At 49.0% G+C, this 16,888-nt stretch overlaps 1 protein-coding gene across 1 annotated transcript in view; it reads left to right on the plus strand.

The window, feature by feature from the left end:
* LOC119978323 overlaps positions 1 to 16,888 on the plus strand; it is a 492,194-nt gene that overhangs the window by 459,327 nt on the left and 15,979 nt on the right. The window contains exons 17-18 of the mRNA XM_038819870.1: positions 4,450 to 4,497; positions 10,049 to 10,105. Of these exons, the coding sequence (XP_038675798.1) occupies positions 4,450 to 4,497; positions 10,049 to 10,105 (105 nt within the window). The remainder of the gene's footprint in view (positions 1 to 4,449; positions 4,498 to 10,048; positions 10,106 to 16,888) is intronic.

The raw sequence follows: 16,888 nt of genomic DNA on the forward strand, positions 1-16,888 counted from the left end.
TGGGAAACCTTTTGTTGCTGGGTGTGCGCAATTTGACTGTAACAAGTCATTGCTCTTTAAAAATGTAATTTAATGGCTATGGCTGCACTAATTTGTTTCAAACAAAAGAAAAAGGACTGAATTCTCCTTTCCTGAGAGTAAGTGTTGACGCCGGCACAGGATACGTGGAGTTCCACGACAGCAAAAGTGGCACCGCACCTGGACTGATTCAACAATTGTTAAGGGGCAAGGATGGGGGTCACGTGAAACACAATCGATCCCAATGAGAAAGAGTGTGGGATTCGCCGGATTCACGATTGATTCTCAGGAGCCTGACATGCTGTAGCTGCAAATACACACTTCACTCCCCACACACAACATCCCAGTCAACAAGATGGCAGCGAGGGGAACTGCTCCATGATTTACGGACGCCGAGCTGGGGACTGTTCTGGATGCGGTGGAGGAGAGGTGGGTGAACTATTACCCTGGCCTGGGAAGGAGGCTGCCACCCGCCGCCATTCGCGATGCCTGGGCACAGGTGGCAGAGGCGGTGAGCGCCGTGAGCAACACCATCCGGACCAGCCAGCAGTTCCGTAAATAAAACGGCACGACCTCCTCAGTGCGGCCAGAGTGAATAGGCAGCAATGTGCCCCTGGCACTAACGCCTGTTCCGCACACCAGTACTCCAACCCTCTTCCTTCACCGCCCACACCAGGGACCGGGTAAACCCCAGGCAGCGCTGCTCGGCGCTGGCAGTTGCCCACTGGCAGGAGGTCCTCCCCGACACGCTCCACGTCATTAGGTCCCTCCTTTGCACAGCCACTTACGAGACCCCTCATGACCGCCTATTTGTTTTCCCTAGGAAATCCGGGTCTCGCGTCCGTCCTGGCTGAAGACACCGGGGCCCGTCCTACTCCACAAACACGTAAGGAGCCATAAGTCCGACCCCCTGGTCGAGAGGGTCCAGCTGCTTCACACCAACCCCCAGTACGCATACGTAGACCACCCCGACGGCCGACAGGATACGGTTCCCTTCCGGGACCTGGCACCCGCAGGTTCCCCTACCACCTACCCCCCCAACCTACACCGACCAGCGTCCTTGCCCCTGCATATCCTTCACACCCCGTCCTGTACTCCCTCCCCCCTTTGCCGACCCACAGGAATGAAGCTCCTGAAGACACGCTCCCGGAGTCCACGCTTGTGCCCACACCAACGAGTTCACGACCCATGCCGGCACCGACGTGTTTGAGACCCGGGCCTGCTGCGATACCAGAGGTCCGTCGATCGAAGCGCACGATCAGGGCACCGGACAGACTGAATTTGTGAGCTCTTCACCCCCGCCGGATTTCAATTTTTTTAACAGGGGGTGAATGTGGTGAACGTATTGTACTAACCATTCACCACTGTATTACATTGTATCACGCTGCTGCCCATGTGGGCTCCACCCATGGACCATTGTACTGTACTACACGTAATGTATCATTTTGGTGCCCTTGTGGGCTCCGCCCCCTTGAGGGGAGGTATAAAGAGGAGCTCCCCTGTAGGCGGCTCCCACTAGCAGAGCAGTCGCAGCCAGACACAGTTCTAGTCGATTAAAGCCACTGTTCACTTCAACTCACTGTCTCGCGTGAATTGATGGTCGCATCACCTGGCACATGTTGCGGACGCGTTGCCTCTACTCAATGCATCCGGTCCTCAGGCACTTTCACGGCTTCAGTGGCTTTTATCTTGTCTGTGTCCGATCGTACATCGTGTTCTGATATCTGATCACCCAGGAACTTGAGCGTGGACATTCCAAAGCTGCATTTGGATTTGTTTAGCTTGAGGCCATGCTCATGTATGCGTTTGAAGACATGTTCCTCTGGATTCCACGTTGACATTCCTTCCATCATCTGTTCTGTGATGCGGTGGAATATTTCAGATGCCAAAATGATTCCAAATGGCGTTTGATTGTATCAAAATTGGCTAAAAGTTGTATTGAAGGTGCAGAGCTTTCTGCTGGATTCTTCTCGTATTTCCCCAAATCCTTGAGATGCATCCAGTTTGGTGAGATGCGCGGGTGTGCCATCTCGCTTGTAATCTCTTCCCTTTTTGGTATCGGGTAGTGTTCCCGCATTATGTTCTTGTTTAGATCTTTGGGATCTATGCAGATTCTTAAATCACCTGAAGGCACCATTGAACTGACCCATTCAGTTGTTCAGTGACTTTGGAGATGATGCCTTTCTTCTGTAGACTTGCTAGCTCTGATTTTAACCGTTCCCTCAGTGGAACAGGGACTCTCCTTGGTGGGTGAACCGCAGGTTTTGCATCAGCACGCAGCATAAATTTGAACTCAAATCGAAGTGTGTACATTCCTCTGAAAACATCTGGATATTGATCCAGTATTCCATCAATTCTGCTCTGAAGAGCTTGATGAGATGACGCCAATATTTAAATCCTTTGAATAAAGTTTAATTGCTTGCAGGCTTTCACACCTAAGAGCGACGACTTGTCTGATTGCATAATCTCAAATCTTAGGCTCGTCTCGATGTGTTGTTGGATGTTACTAAATGGCATGACCCCAGTGACGAGATGCCGTTGCCATTGTAGTCTTGAAGTTTGCAGACAGCTGGAAGGAGTTTGGGAGCCTGCTTGAGCTTCGAGAAGTCGAGCTACAAAAGCAGTTTAGCGGAGGCACCTGTGTCCAGCTTAAATTTAATAGCGCATCTATTTAGATCTAACACTGTGTTCCATTCAGCGTCGGAATCAATGGCATGGATTGATTTTACTTGCGATGTATTCTCTGCGGAGTTTTCAAACTTTTCAATAATTCTCACTTGGAATCTTTTATCGAGGCAATAGACTTCAGGATCTGTTGAACTATCTTAAACAGACTCATCTGTTTTAAGTTGTACTCTTCTGGCAATTTAACTCTTATTGAAATTCTGTTTGTGAGTTTTAAATTGGTGTGCCGATCTGCACTGTGCAGCATAGTGATTCAGTCTCCCAGAAGACAGTGCTGGCCTTTCGTAGGGCATATTTTTCGGAAGTGGGCGGTTCCACACCTCATGCATGTCATCGTATCAATCTCATGATGTTCCGTGCATCTTCAGACATGCACAGAACGGTTCCAGGCCGTCTTACACTTTTTTGCGAAGTGCGCATGTGCGGGGACCGAGTGTGCACGTGCAAGATGGCTGCCGTCCGATACATGGAGCCTTTTCAATTGCGACACTGCCTTGATACACTCGACCTCGTGGAGAGTTTTGGCACCACTTTCACCGGTTTTATACTGCAAGTACTGATTTTTGGACTGTTGATGCACCAAACACATTTCAAGAGCGACTTGAAGGGTCAAATCTTTTTACCGAAGTAGTCTCTCTCTAAGGTGTTCATCGATAATTCCAAACACTAATTGTCCACGAATCATTGAGTCAGTTCGTGCAACAACTGAGGATTGAGCTAACAGTTTAAGGTTAGTGAAAAAGCTGTTAAAATATTCCTCTTACCCTTGCATCCTTTTTTCGAGATGTAGCGCTCAAATATCTAATTTGTCTGAACTTTACAGTGGCTATCAAATTTCTCAAGGACGGTGTCATACTTCGTTTTATTTTGACCTTCTGAGTGGTTCAAAGAGTTGTAGATCTCTATCGCATATGGACCAGCCATAGTCAATAAAAGAGCAATTGTATGTGCATCTGGCGCGCTTGTTGAGTTAGATGCTTCTAAATACAGTTGGAATTGTTGTCTAAACAACCGCCAGTAAACATTAAGGTAACCGGTGATCCTGAGGTGACGAGGAGCTTGTGATCTGTCCATCAGGCCGGGAATCATCAGGCTTTGTTCTGAAGGTGATGCTTTTATTGTCGAATGGCTGTATATTCTTCTCTCAATACTCACTAAATTTAACTAGGTAGATTCGGTAGCCACTCGTGGTACCATGTTATATTACTGGGTTTAAGTAATATATGTTGTTGCTAACTGTAGATGATGTTGAAGAACACTCAAGTCTTTGAGGTAAACTGAAAGAATTTATTAAGTAACGATTTAACTAATAAATGAGTTATATACTCCACTGAACTAACTCTAGCAATAAAGTAAGAATGGATCACTGTACAAACTGCATCAAAACTGCACATGGTGTCTGGACTGAGATTCTCTCTGCTACACTGCTGCAATCTGATTACTCCTGCATGGAAAGAGAACTGAAAGAGCTAGAGCTTCTGGGAACTCCATTATATAGTGGATCGAGTAATACCCTCTTGTGATAGTGTTGCAGCTGGGCGTTATGATTAACCCTTTACATGTCTGTCTACATATTACAATGCACACGAATACATTTTGATGAATTGTTGTTCTATTACATTTTCCTCCAACCTTTACACACTTTTGAATAATTTAAAGTAAAGGCGGAGTTTGTTTTCAAAACTAAATATAAAATATAGACCTTTGTATGATTTAAACATATTTAAGATGTGCTTATTTTTAAAGGACATGAAACACCACTTTCAAAACGAGAATCGTTGGCTTCAGAAAGAGGTATATTTATCAATATTGTTGATTTAATTTCATAAAGATGCAATTATGTGGGAAAACCTTTTGTTGCTGGGTGTGCGCAATTTGACTGTAACAAGTCATTGCACTTTAAAAATGTAATTTAATGGCTCTGGCTGCACTAATTTTTTTCAAACAAAAGAAAAAGGACTGAATTCTCCTTTCCTGAGAGTAAGTGTTGACGCCAGCACAGGATACGTGGAGTTCCACGACAGCAAAAGTGGTGCCGCACCTGGACTGATTCAACAATTGTTAAGGGGCTAGGATTGGCGTCACGTGAAACACAATCGATCCCAATGAGAAAGAGTGTGGGATTCGCCGGATTCACGATTGATTCTCAGGAGCCTGACATGCTGTAGCTGCAAATACACACTTCACTCCCCACACACAACATCCCAGTCAACAAGTTGGCAGCGAGGGGAACAGCTCCACGATTTACGGACGCCGAGCTGGGGACTGTTCTGGATGCGGTGGAGGAGAGGTGGGTGAACTATTACCCTGGCCTGGGAAGGAGGCTGCCACCTGCCGCCATTCGCGATGCCTGGGCACAGGTGGCAGAGGCAGTAAGCGCCGTGAGCAACACCATCCGGACCAGCCAGCAGTTCCGTAAAAAAAACTGCACGACCTCCTCAGTGCGGCTAGAGTGAATAGGCAGCAATGTGCCCCTGGCACTTACGCCTGTTCCGCACACCAGTAATCCAACTCCCTTTCTTCACCCCCCACACCAGGGACCGGGTAAACCCCAGGCAGCGCTGCTCGGCGCTGGTAGTTGCCCACTGGCAGGAGGTCCTCCCCGACACGCTCCACGCCATTAGGTCCCTCCTTTGCACAGCCACTTACGAGACCCCTCATGACCGCCTATTTGTTTTCCCTAGGAAATCCACCTCTGGTGTTTGACACTGTCGTTTTCTGTTCCCCCCGCCCCCCCTCCAAGGAGAAGGCCGCCGGTAACCGCTGGGAGTGGGAGAAAACTGGAGAGGGATCGCCGGTCCTGTGCCCCCTCACCATGGCTAAGCTGTGGACCCTGGACTTGGTCGGCATCCCAGAGGACTGGGAGGTCGCCAGTTTGGAGATCGGCTGCAGGCAGGGAAGTGAGATCCCATTGAGATCCTGCTGAGCTGCAGTTCCTGCTGCCAACCCCCCCCCCCCCCCCCAAAACCACCCCCACACCACCCTCACCGCCACCCTCATTCCCATTATCATACCACATCACCCTCATCCCCACTGCCCCCATTCCACCTGCCCACGGTCTAATCATGCGTCTTATCTTGTGCATTGCAGGACCTGCTGGTGATGGGGCGGGTCCATCTGGTGTCCCCCAGCCAGTGCCAAGCCGGAGTCCCCGGTGGCGGACAATGATGAGGAGAGCAGCAGGGACGTGAGTCATGGAAATGAGACCCAAAACACCCTTGAGCTCGAGTGCCGCAGTGCTGTCTCTAACACCCTCCATCATCCCAGAGACACTCACCTTACTTGGGCACTTTGTTGAAGAGGCTCCAGGGACACTATCTGGTGCACACGACACCGCTGATCCGGTCCATCATGTGGAGGTAGTTACTTCCGAGGGGACGGACGATCGGAGGGTGGGCCGACCCAGGAACTAGCTGCCATGTGCGACAGCCACCGGGAAATTGCAGTGGCACTTCTGAGCGTGGTCCAGTCATAGTGGGGCCATGGCTGAGAACATCGGCGGCATCAGGCGTTGGCCGGCGTGGCACAGATGCAGTGGGAGGTGGCCCGGTCCAAGAGGGAGATGGCGCAGCCACTGGTTGATGTGATACAGACCCAGAAGGTGGTGGCACAGGCAATGGATGATGTGGCGCAGTCCTACATGGCGATGGTCCACTCCCTGTGCTCCATGGCCCCTGTTATATTACTCTTTGGTAATAGTTCGTTACTCTTTGCTTTATATTTCCAGAATGGTCTGATGGGATGATTCTCAAGAAACCATCAATCTTTAACTCAAAGCAAAACAGATTTAATGAATAACGAATTGATTAATATTGAGTTTGTTCATTCTTACAGAACTCTAACGAGTGATCAAGTAATTCAGAATAAAGTATTAACTATTTTAACTATGCGTGCTAACTACACTATTATCTATCTCTCTAACACTCTGCTGTCGAGACCAAACTGGCTGGTTTGGGTCTCTTCAAACCAGTCTCATCCTGGTTTGAAGAGACCCAAGATTCTTTGAGTTCTCGTATTTATACAGGAATCTAGTGTTGCCATCTAGTGGTTGCATTTGACTATGATGTAGACATTAACCCTTTATATGTCTCCGTATATACATAGACATGTATGTCTATGTATATACAGCCGCCAGCAGGCAGACCGTGGTCGAGACCAGAGTAGGCCTCTAGTACTGGCAGCTGCAGGTGGCAGGGGAGCTTCAGGGGGTAGCTCTGCTCGCACCTCCGTCCCATGGAGTACCCCGAAGGCCATTGGGCACCCCGAGGGAGGAGGAGGTGATGGGGCCCATGGCGGTGAGGTGCTGGAACGCTGCAGCACCTCAGACTCCCCAACCCCCTCCCCCCTCCTATCTCTGACGTATCTGGTGGGTAGCGGGCAGAGTCTGGGACACCCGAGCAGCAGCCTGGCCCATCCAGGCCTGGTCACCCCAGAAGATGGCCGCCAACGGAGACCTAGGTCACAGGGCGGGAATCATAGCAGGTTGACTCCACCCCTGATGTAGCATCTGGGGAACCACCGAGACGTAACGTCAGCGCCCCTGAGGCCAGATGTTTAGGCACCAGTTATGCTGACATGGGTGCAGGACACAGTTCAGTTATAGCGGCTAGGGCACCATTGTGTAAATAGTTGTGCACATTAAAGAACTGTTAATACTGTTACAACCTGCCTCGGTGCTCTGTCAGATGGGTGTGAGGGATTGGCTGGACTGGGTTGGCCAGAGAGGGTGCAGGGAGTGTGGAATGGGCAGTCGTTGTGGGTAGTTTGGGCTCCCTATTCTCCTCTCCCCCCCGCTGTCCCCACCACCGCCACCCCAGGAATCTGATGGACCATGTGATGGCCAGCTTGCATGCAGAGATCACCCAGGTGGACGGTGGAAAGTGCTACAGTGAGCAGGAGTCAGGCGTTGTCATTGCAGAGCAGGTTGCCATTATCTTCCATCCCACGGATCAGGTGTCACTGAGGGGGGGGGGTTGCAATTTGAGGGTAGGGCAGTTTGGGGTAGGATGGGGTGTCTGCCCCTGGTGAGTTCACCACCCTCCTCCAGTCGGTGAACCTGGAGGCAATCAGAGTGTCCCGTGCATGTTGACCCTGGCGTACACGTCGTGTGGCCTCCTCAACCTGCTTGGGTCCCATGGCCTGCCCACCTTCGCCCTCCTCCGCCTCCTCTTCGTCAGACACGCCTGGTGGTCATCCTCCTCCTCCAGCACATCACCCGTCAGCTGCGCGATGTTGTGGAGGACGCAGCAGGATTGTGGAGGATGCGAGAGGCCCTCTCAGCGTCATATTGCAGCGCCCCTCCAGAGTAGTTCAAGCACCTGAGCCGAAGCTCTGTTCGATCATGCTCCTGGTTGCTGCATGGGCATCTTTATAATGGACTTCGACGTCGGTCTGTGGCCTTTGAATAGGCGTCATCAGCCATGACCACAGCGGATAACCCCTGTAGCCCAGGAGCAAACCCCCCAGCCGGGGCATATCTCGAACATGGCAGGAATCGTGGTGAAGAGTGCCAGGGTGAAGGGATCGTGCACACTGCCCGGGTATCGGATGCATGAGGCGCACCTGATGATCACATATCAACTGTATATTCATCGAGTTGAACCCCTTTTGGTTTGTGTAGATCGGCCGTCATCTGCAGATGCATAGGACATGCAGCCCGTCCATCATCCCCTGAACCCGGGGCATGTCTGTGATGGCGGCGAATCCCGCTTCCCGGGCATCCTGATGGGCTCGGTGTGGTGGTATAATTTGCATAGCTGTCTGCCATTGGTGCAGAACACTGGCTTACCATTGGCCATGGTCGGTCATGTGCCTCTCGACCGATTGGTTGAGACCAGTCATGTGACGGCTCTCCGATTGGTCGAGAGGCTGAGTTAATCCCGCCTCCAGAGTGAGGTATAAATACCCAGAACGCCCGGCGGTCGTCCATTTACTGTAGTCTACCACAGGGCTAACTTCTAGCTTATTAAAGCCTAACTTTTGTACAGCAACTCGTCTCGCGTTCGATTGATGGTTCATCACTCGGTCCATATTGAAATGGATGTATTTTGTCGAGTGGGCATTTAGGGTCTCTATGATGGCGCGGATGCAGCTGTGCACCTAGGTTTATGAGATCCTGGACAGGTTCCCACTCGGCACCTGGAAGGAACCCGTGCTGTGAAGGTCAGGGTGACCATCACCTTGATGGCCACTGGGAGCGGATGTCCTCCTCTATTCCCTGTGGTCCCAGGTGTGCCAGAATCTGGCAGATATGTCGCATATGACTCCCTGCTCAGCCTGAGTCTTCGACTGCATATCCGGTACTGCAGGTCCTTGAATGACAGGCGCAGCCTGTCCACACGAGGCCTCATGTGGCAACTCCTCGGCACCTGCTCCTCTGCCTCCGCCTGTTCGGCAGCCGCCTCTCCATCCTGTGCGGCTGCCACCTGTCCCTCTGTGTCACGATCCGTTGCTGTACACGCCACTGCTGCAGCCTCCGTCTCCTTGAGCAGCACCACCTCAAACAGTGCAGGGCATCCCCAAGGGCTGCGGTGACTAGCAGGAAGGGCCATCATTGCTGCTTGAATTTCAATATCCATTGCCTGCAGGGGGTGAAAGGTCTACATGTTAGCGTGGTACATAACCCGTGCTCAACCAAGTCCAAAGGGCTACATGGTGGCCCCGGTTGGCACTGCGGGCTCCACCCCAGAATGTCCTCCTCCTCCACTTCCCTGCACCCCTGACCCTGTTGTTGCCCGACACCATGGGGACTCAGCCCTGGCACTCATACCTGCCGCCAGGGGTATCGTCGGCTGATGCTGCCCATGCCAGTTGTATACTCTGTGCACCTACCCCTTCGCCCTCATAAGGGCTACAGTGAGCGTTGCCCTGGGTGAGCCGCCAGATATCCGACGGCGGGTGGCGCCCAGGTTGGGGGGGGGGGAGAGGGGGGGGGGGGGGTTATGGCCGGGCGGGGGGGCTGGGTGAGGTGGGGTGCACCCCCCCCCCCCCCCAATGTTTCCTGCAAAGCAACAGATGTGTTAATCATATGCACATTTCAATACCATTTTTCAGAGTTAACCAACTTATTTTCCATTGGCTCTCCAAAAGTATGTGATTTACTTTGCAGCTTTAAATTTTAGTTAATTCTCATTCTGAAGTGCTGCCAGTTGTGCTAAATGGAGGGCACTATAGAAAAACGTAGGAAAGGATGCATTGGTAATGAATATTTAATTTTGCTGAACTGCTGTTTATTACATTTTCCTCCAATCTTTAAACACTTTTGAATAATCCAAAGTAGAGATGGGAATTGTTTTCAAAACTAAATATAAAAAATAGACCTTTGTATGATTTAAATATATTTCAGATGTTACAGGACAGGAAAAGCCGCTTTCAAAACGAGAATCTTTAACTTCAGAAAGAGGTAAATTTATCGTGTTGTTGATTTAATTTCATTAAGGTGCAATTATGTGTAATGTCTTTTGTTGCTGGGTGTGCGCAATTTGTCTGATACAAGTTATTGCACTTTAAAAATGTAATTCAATGGCTATGGCTGCACTAATTTGTTTCAAACAAAAAAGAACAGTGGGAAACGAGTGAGGCACGCCCCTGCCGGCAGCGGGATCCTCTGTCCCAGAAGCCACCCAATGGGGTTTTCCAATGTGGGTGCCCCCACGCCGTTGGGAAATCCGCGTGAGTGCGCTGCCAGCGAAACAGAGGATCCCGCTGACGAGAATCCAGCCCCAAATGTTCACAAGCTTTCGCTAAAACAGCTATGATCATGGGAGAATTGGGACCATGAAGCTGACAGGCTGCAGCTTTGAAGTTCCAATTAAACAGGAACCTATAGAATCACCCATAAAAAAGAGCAGATGCTGCTGCTTTTTTTGAACAAGAAAGAAGTTTTTAAATGTTTAAAAGTTGAAAAAAAGTAAAACAGCCACATTGCCGGTGAGCCCGCCATAACTCAAAAAGCACGGGGAAGACTCAGCATTGAAAGTCACAGCTGCAGTGACAGCTTGAAGTTAAACCAGCTGGGGCTGGTTTAGCACACTGGGCTAATTCGCTGGCTTTGAAAGCCGAACAAGGCAGGCCAGCAGCACAGTTCAATTCCCATACTAGCCTCCCTGAACAGGCACCGGAATGTGGTGACTAGGGGCTTTTCACAGTAACTTCATTGAAGCCTACTCGTGACAATAAGCCATATTCATTCATAAAGATTGGTTGCTCTCTTAAAGTGGCATCCCATTTAAAGTGGAAACATGGTAACTCACGAAGAAGAGAAAATAGAAAGGCTGTGGAGCATTTTAAACCTATGGAGCATTTCAATATGATGTTTGGATGTTGAATAGTGGGACTTCTATACTGAATGCTTGACTTTTTTGTCCTTGCAAATAGAATTGAAAATGATTGAATTGGATTTGTTTATTGTTTCGTGTACTGAGGTATAGTTAAAAGTATTTTTCTGCAAGCTGCTCAACAGATCATTAATTACATGAAAATAAAAGAACAGAGAAGAAAATACATAATAGGGCAACACAAGGTACATAATGTAACTACATAAACATCGGTATCGGGTGAAGCAGACAGGGGTGTAGTGTTAATGAGGTCAGTCCATAAGAGGGTTGATTAGGATGATAGAAAGGTGGCAACTTTCTTCAGGGTCAAGGGAGCACTCAAGGTAGCAAGCAGCTGAGAATGTTATCGTTGTGGAATGCCAAGTCACCATTCTTCTAAACGCTGATGCTGAGATGTTGAATGCTGTCTGTTTGGCAAGAAAAGACATGTTGAGCGTACCTGTGAAAACTAAAAAGAAGCAGTGAATCAGAAAAGCAAACCAGAAAAACAGAAATCTGCAGTTTGGTGGAACAAAAATAGAAATGTGTATCTATACAGCAGGAAATGGAGGACCAGAGTGATTCTGTCAAATTTGAAAAAGAAATGCCCCTCCACTAACCGCTTGTCAATGACTGATGACTCACAGGGCTACTGGCTAACACTGCTGCTGGAGGGCCTAGCAATAGGTATGGAATTGGATACAGGGGCAGCAGTTTCTCTGGTCCCAGATGCTGTGCATAAGGAAAAGGTTAAATATTTTCCCTTCTAAACTATTTTCCCTTGATGCCTGCAAATTCAATTTGAAAACTATACAGGGAAATCTGTACTTATAGGGCGGGATTTCTGTTTCTGAGACTATGAGCTAGATTCACCGTTGGCCGACGGCAAAATCGTGAAACACGATTGGGTGGAGCATAGCCTTCGACGCCAAAATGATGTAGGCGCAGCTTTTACACCAAATTGGGATCCTCCGGCATCCCAAAATGGCATAAATGAGTCGCTCGCCACACACCTTTTAAGCACCGGTGGCATATCATTAACGGGTCTGACCCTCTAGTCTCTGGGGCCTCCACGATTCACCGCTGCTGATGGGCCGGGTTCTTGTGGTCTCAGCGGTCCAACACCACCACAGTCGGCCAGGAGCCATGCTGCTGGCCGGGGGAGCGTCCGCGAGGGCTGGGGAGGCTCCTGGGGAGTGGCCAGGGAGGGCAGTATTTGGCAGGTCGGGTACGAGAACGGTCAGCGCCATGTTTTATGACGCGCCCACTGCAGGTCACTGCTGTGCGGCCACGGACCTGGTCATTCTCCAGTCGTTTTTGTCGAGGGTGCCGGGGGTTTTATTGAGCACCGCTGCCAGCCCCTCAATGGGTGCAGGATGGGTATGGATTCGGCGACAATCTTTCCGCTGCCGTCAGAAACGGTGAATCCAGCCCGATGTGTTGACGTCCATGCTGAATTTGTGGATTTTCACGACAGCAAAACTGATGCCGTACCTGGACCGATTCCGCAACTGTTAAGGGGCTAGCGCCACGTAGAACATAATTGATTCTACTGAGAAACTGTGCCGGATTTGCCAGTTTTGCAATTGACACCCAGGAGACTGACGACCTGCACCCTCATATACACGCTTCACTCCCCAGACACACCATACCAGCCAACAAGATGACAGTAAGGAGAGCAGCACCAAGGTACTCTGACAGTACCTTGCTCAAGACCCTCGTGGACTCCATGGAGGAAAGGAGGATGACTCTGTACCTCGGCTCGGGAAAGAGGCTGCCAGCTGCCGTCGTTTGCTGTGCCTGGGCGCATTGAGGAGGCAGTGGCAGAGAGGTATTGTTGCTGGACTAGTAACCCAGAGACCCAAAGTCATGCTCTGGGGACCAGGGTTCGAATCCCACAATGACAGATGGTAAAATTTGAATTCAATAAAAATCTAGAATTAAAAATCTAACGGTAACCATGAAACCTCTGTTGATTGTCATAAAAACCCATTTGATTCATTAATATCCTTCAGGGAAGGAATCTGCTCTGGCCTACATAGAACATAGAACAGTACAGCACAGAACAGGCCCTTCGGCCCTCAATGTTGTGCCGAGCCATGATCACCCTACTCAAACCCACGTATCCACACTATACCCGTAACCCAGCAACCCCCCCCTTAATCTTACTTTTTTTATTAGGACACTACGGGCAATTTTAGCATGGCCAATCCACCTAACCCGCACATCTTTGGACTGTGGGAGGAAACTGGAGCACCCGGAGGAAACCCACGCACACAGGGGAAGGACGTGCAGACTCCACACAGACAGTGACCCAGCCGGGAATCGAACCTGGGACCCTGGAGCTGTGAAGCATTTATGCTAACCACCATGCTACCCTCCTGCCCCTACATGTGACTTCAGATCCACAGCAGCAATGTGGTTGACTCTTAAATGCCCTCAGGGAATTGTAAAATTGTACCCTCCTCTACCACTGCCTCTGGCAGCCAGTTCCAGATGCTCACCATCCTCTGTGTGAAGTAATTTTCCCTAAAGTCTCTTTTGTATATTTCTTCTCTCACCTTAAACCTATGCCCCTAGTTCCAGACTCCTCTACCTTTGGGAAAAGATGTTGACTATCAAGTTTATCGATGCTCCTCATTATTTTATAGACCTCTATAAGATCACCCCTAAGCCTCCTACGCTCCAGATAAAAAAGTCCCAGCCTATCCAGCATCTCCTTATAACTCAGACCATCAAGTCCTGGTAGCATCCTCATGAATCTCTTCTGCACTCTTTCTAGTTTAACAATATATTTCCTATAATAGAGTGACCAGAACTGAACACAATATTCCATGTGTGGTCTTACCAATGTCTTGTACAACTTCAACAAGACGTCCCAATTCCAGTATTCAGTATTCTGACTGCCTTCTTCACCACCCTGTCCACTTGCGATTCCACCTTCAAGGAGCTATGAACCTGTATTTCTAGATCTCTTTGTTCTGTAACTCTCCCCAACTCTCTCCCATTAACAGAATAGGTCCTGTCCCAATTCGATCTCCCAAAATGCATCACCTCACATTTATCCAAATTAAACTCCATCTGCCATTGATCGGCCCACTGCACTCGTAGGTGTAAAGCTCCTCAACCCCTCTTGGATCAGAGGTGACCCCGACCGTGAATGCCTCAGCTACCTGACAAGTCCCGAAAGACGTGCTGTTAGGTAATTTGGACAATCTGAATTTTCCCTCTGTGTACCCGAACAGGCACTGGAATGTGGCGACTGGGGCTTTTCACAGTAACTTCATTGCAGTGTTAATGTAAGCCTACTTGTGACAAAAAAGATTATTGTTATTGTTACTTTCTCTCAGTAGCCATTGTGCCAGGTTCCCCTTTTGAAAACTCCACACAGACAGTGACCCAAGCTGGGAATGGAACATGGGACCCTGGAGCTGTTAAGCAACAGTGCCATCCACTGTGTTACCGTGCTGCCCTAAGTGAGGAGTGAGGACTCCGCTGTGGAGTTGGGTAGTCCCGGGAAGCATCTACATTCACCTTCAGACACATTACTGAGATTAAAATGAATGCAAATTAGGCCATTTCTAGACGTGATCTATAACTCGTCATTGGGAGTGGGCGGAGTGAATCGCAAAATGGTTCGCGCCTGGTGCGAATCTCGATTTCAACCTCTACCGCGATTCATCCAGCATGCCCCAATTCACGCCGGGCGCAAATCAGTTGCTGAATCATGCCTTTCACCTCTTATTCTTCTGAACTCCAAGGAGTTCTTCATATGGCAGTATCTCCATTCCTGGGATCATCCCAGTGCACCTCCTCTGCACTGCTTCCAATGACAATATATATTTTCTTAAATAAAGGAACCAAAACTGTACACAGTATCCTAAATATGGCCTCTCTGGTATCTTGTTCAGTTGCAGCAACACCTCTTTACTTTTATACTTCAGCACCATTGAAATAAAACAGAATTGCCTTCCTATTACCATCTGCATCTTCATGATAGCTTTCTGCGACTCCACATCCTCTGAGACTAGACCAGAACTGTACTTATTTCCTCTCATATTCGAAGAGCTACCACAACATCTTATTCTTCCTGCCCATCCTTCCTAAAAGTGTTTTTAATTAATTTAGTGTACATAATACATTTTTTCCAATTAAGGGGCAATTTAGCATGGCCAATCCACCTACTGTCCACATCTTTGGGTTGTGGGGGTGAAACCCACACAGACACGGGAGAATATGCAAACTCCAGACGAACAGTGACCCAGAGCCAGGATCGGACCTGGGACCTTGGCGCAGTGAGGCAGCAGTGCCACCGTGCTGCGCTCTTCCTAAAAGTTAAATAACCCTGAACCCAACTTTGGTCTCCTTGCATCCATGGGCAGAATCTTACCAGAATTTGGCTAGGTGTCAGGCTCAGACATAAAACTGGCGTGTAATTCTTCTGTCGCACAGACCAGTTTTCTGTTCAAATCTTAAAAGGCTCTTTGCCAAAAAAAAAGAGTGGGCGTTGTACATGCCATTACTCTGGCTGGGGAGAGGTGAGCTCACAGAGCCAGCAACCTGCCCCAAACAGATTGGGTGCTATTTTTAAAGGGCATCCCAATCAGCATTGTAGCATAATAGTCCCCAGCATGGAGGCACTGGGGCACCCACACTGACTCCCACAATCCTGGGAAATCCAATCCACTCCTCCACCCCAAGAATCCTCTGCATTTTTGAAACCTCACCTCCACCTAACACTGGTACTTAACACTCATCCCGCACAACACATCGATCCCCCCCTCTCCCCATGGGCTGCCACTAGGGCCCACACTAGGGCCCACAGCCCCCTGCTCAGGTTGGCACCGTGCCAACCATGCAGTGCCAACATTTTCTGGGGTAGTATGTCTCTCTATCCCTTCCCCACCGCACATGGCTATACTTACCTCTATAGGACGGATCCCTTGACTGCCTCACCTCTGGCCAAAGGTGTTGTAAAGCTTGCCGATGTGACATCACCTTAGCAAGATTTGAAAATTTAGTGAGAGGGGATCAAGTGGCGTTGTGATTCTATCAGTATTACCAATATACAACTTTTGTAGGTGTACATTTCTTGACGTCACCGAGAATGTTGGGGAAAATTGGAAAACGCAATCTATTCAGCCAGAATCACATTTTCCGATTCTCACAAGATTTTCCACCCTCACCTCCAATCCCGCGGACGGCGAGTGCGAGCTCAAGGTCGCGTTCCATGTCTCAGTAATGGCGATCAGTTAATACCCATTTAACGCTATTTATGTCATCAGTTCATTAATCTTTTTGTAATGCTACATTAAGATACAGAACTCTTAATTTTGTTTATTGACCTCTTTTCCTTGCACTGAACTGGTCACCGGGGACAAGACAGCTACTGTTTGTTTTTTGCATTTTATTCCCTTGCTTTCACTTTTTCTGCCTTTTGTTTCGAAACCAGTTCCCACCTCCTCTAACACCCTGCTCAGGTAACCCTACCCCCTGCCATACTAGTTTAATGCATTGTTAACAGCACAGGCAAACACCCCTGCAAGTATATTGGTCTCAATCCTGTTGGGGTGTAACCCACCCACTTTGTCCAGGTCCTACCTTCCCCAGAACCCGTCCCAATGGCTCAGGAACTGAAACCCATCCTCTACACATCCTTTCTTGCCACATATTAATCCTACATCCTATTTCTGTTCTCACTGGGAGTAATCTTGAGATTACTACCTTGGACATCCTGCTTCTTACTTTATCACATATCTCTCAGCTTTCAGGACCTCATAACTTTTTTTACTTATGCCATTGCTACAAATGTGTAACACGCCCTTCCCCTCCAAAATGTTCTGCACCCAATCTGTGACATCCTGGAGCCT

Source organism: Scyliorhinus canicula, chromosome 1 (assembly GCF_902713615.1).
Source record: "Scyliorhinus canicula chromosome 1, sScyCan1.1, whole genome shotgun sequence".
NCBI classification, from domain to species: domain Eukaryota; kingdom Metazoa; phylum Chordata; class Chondrichthyes; order Carcharhiniformes; family Scyliorhinidae; genus Scyliorhinus; species Scyliorhinus canicula.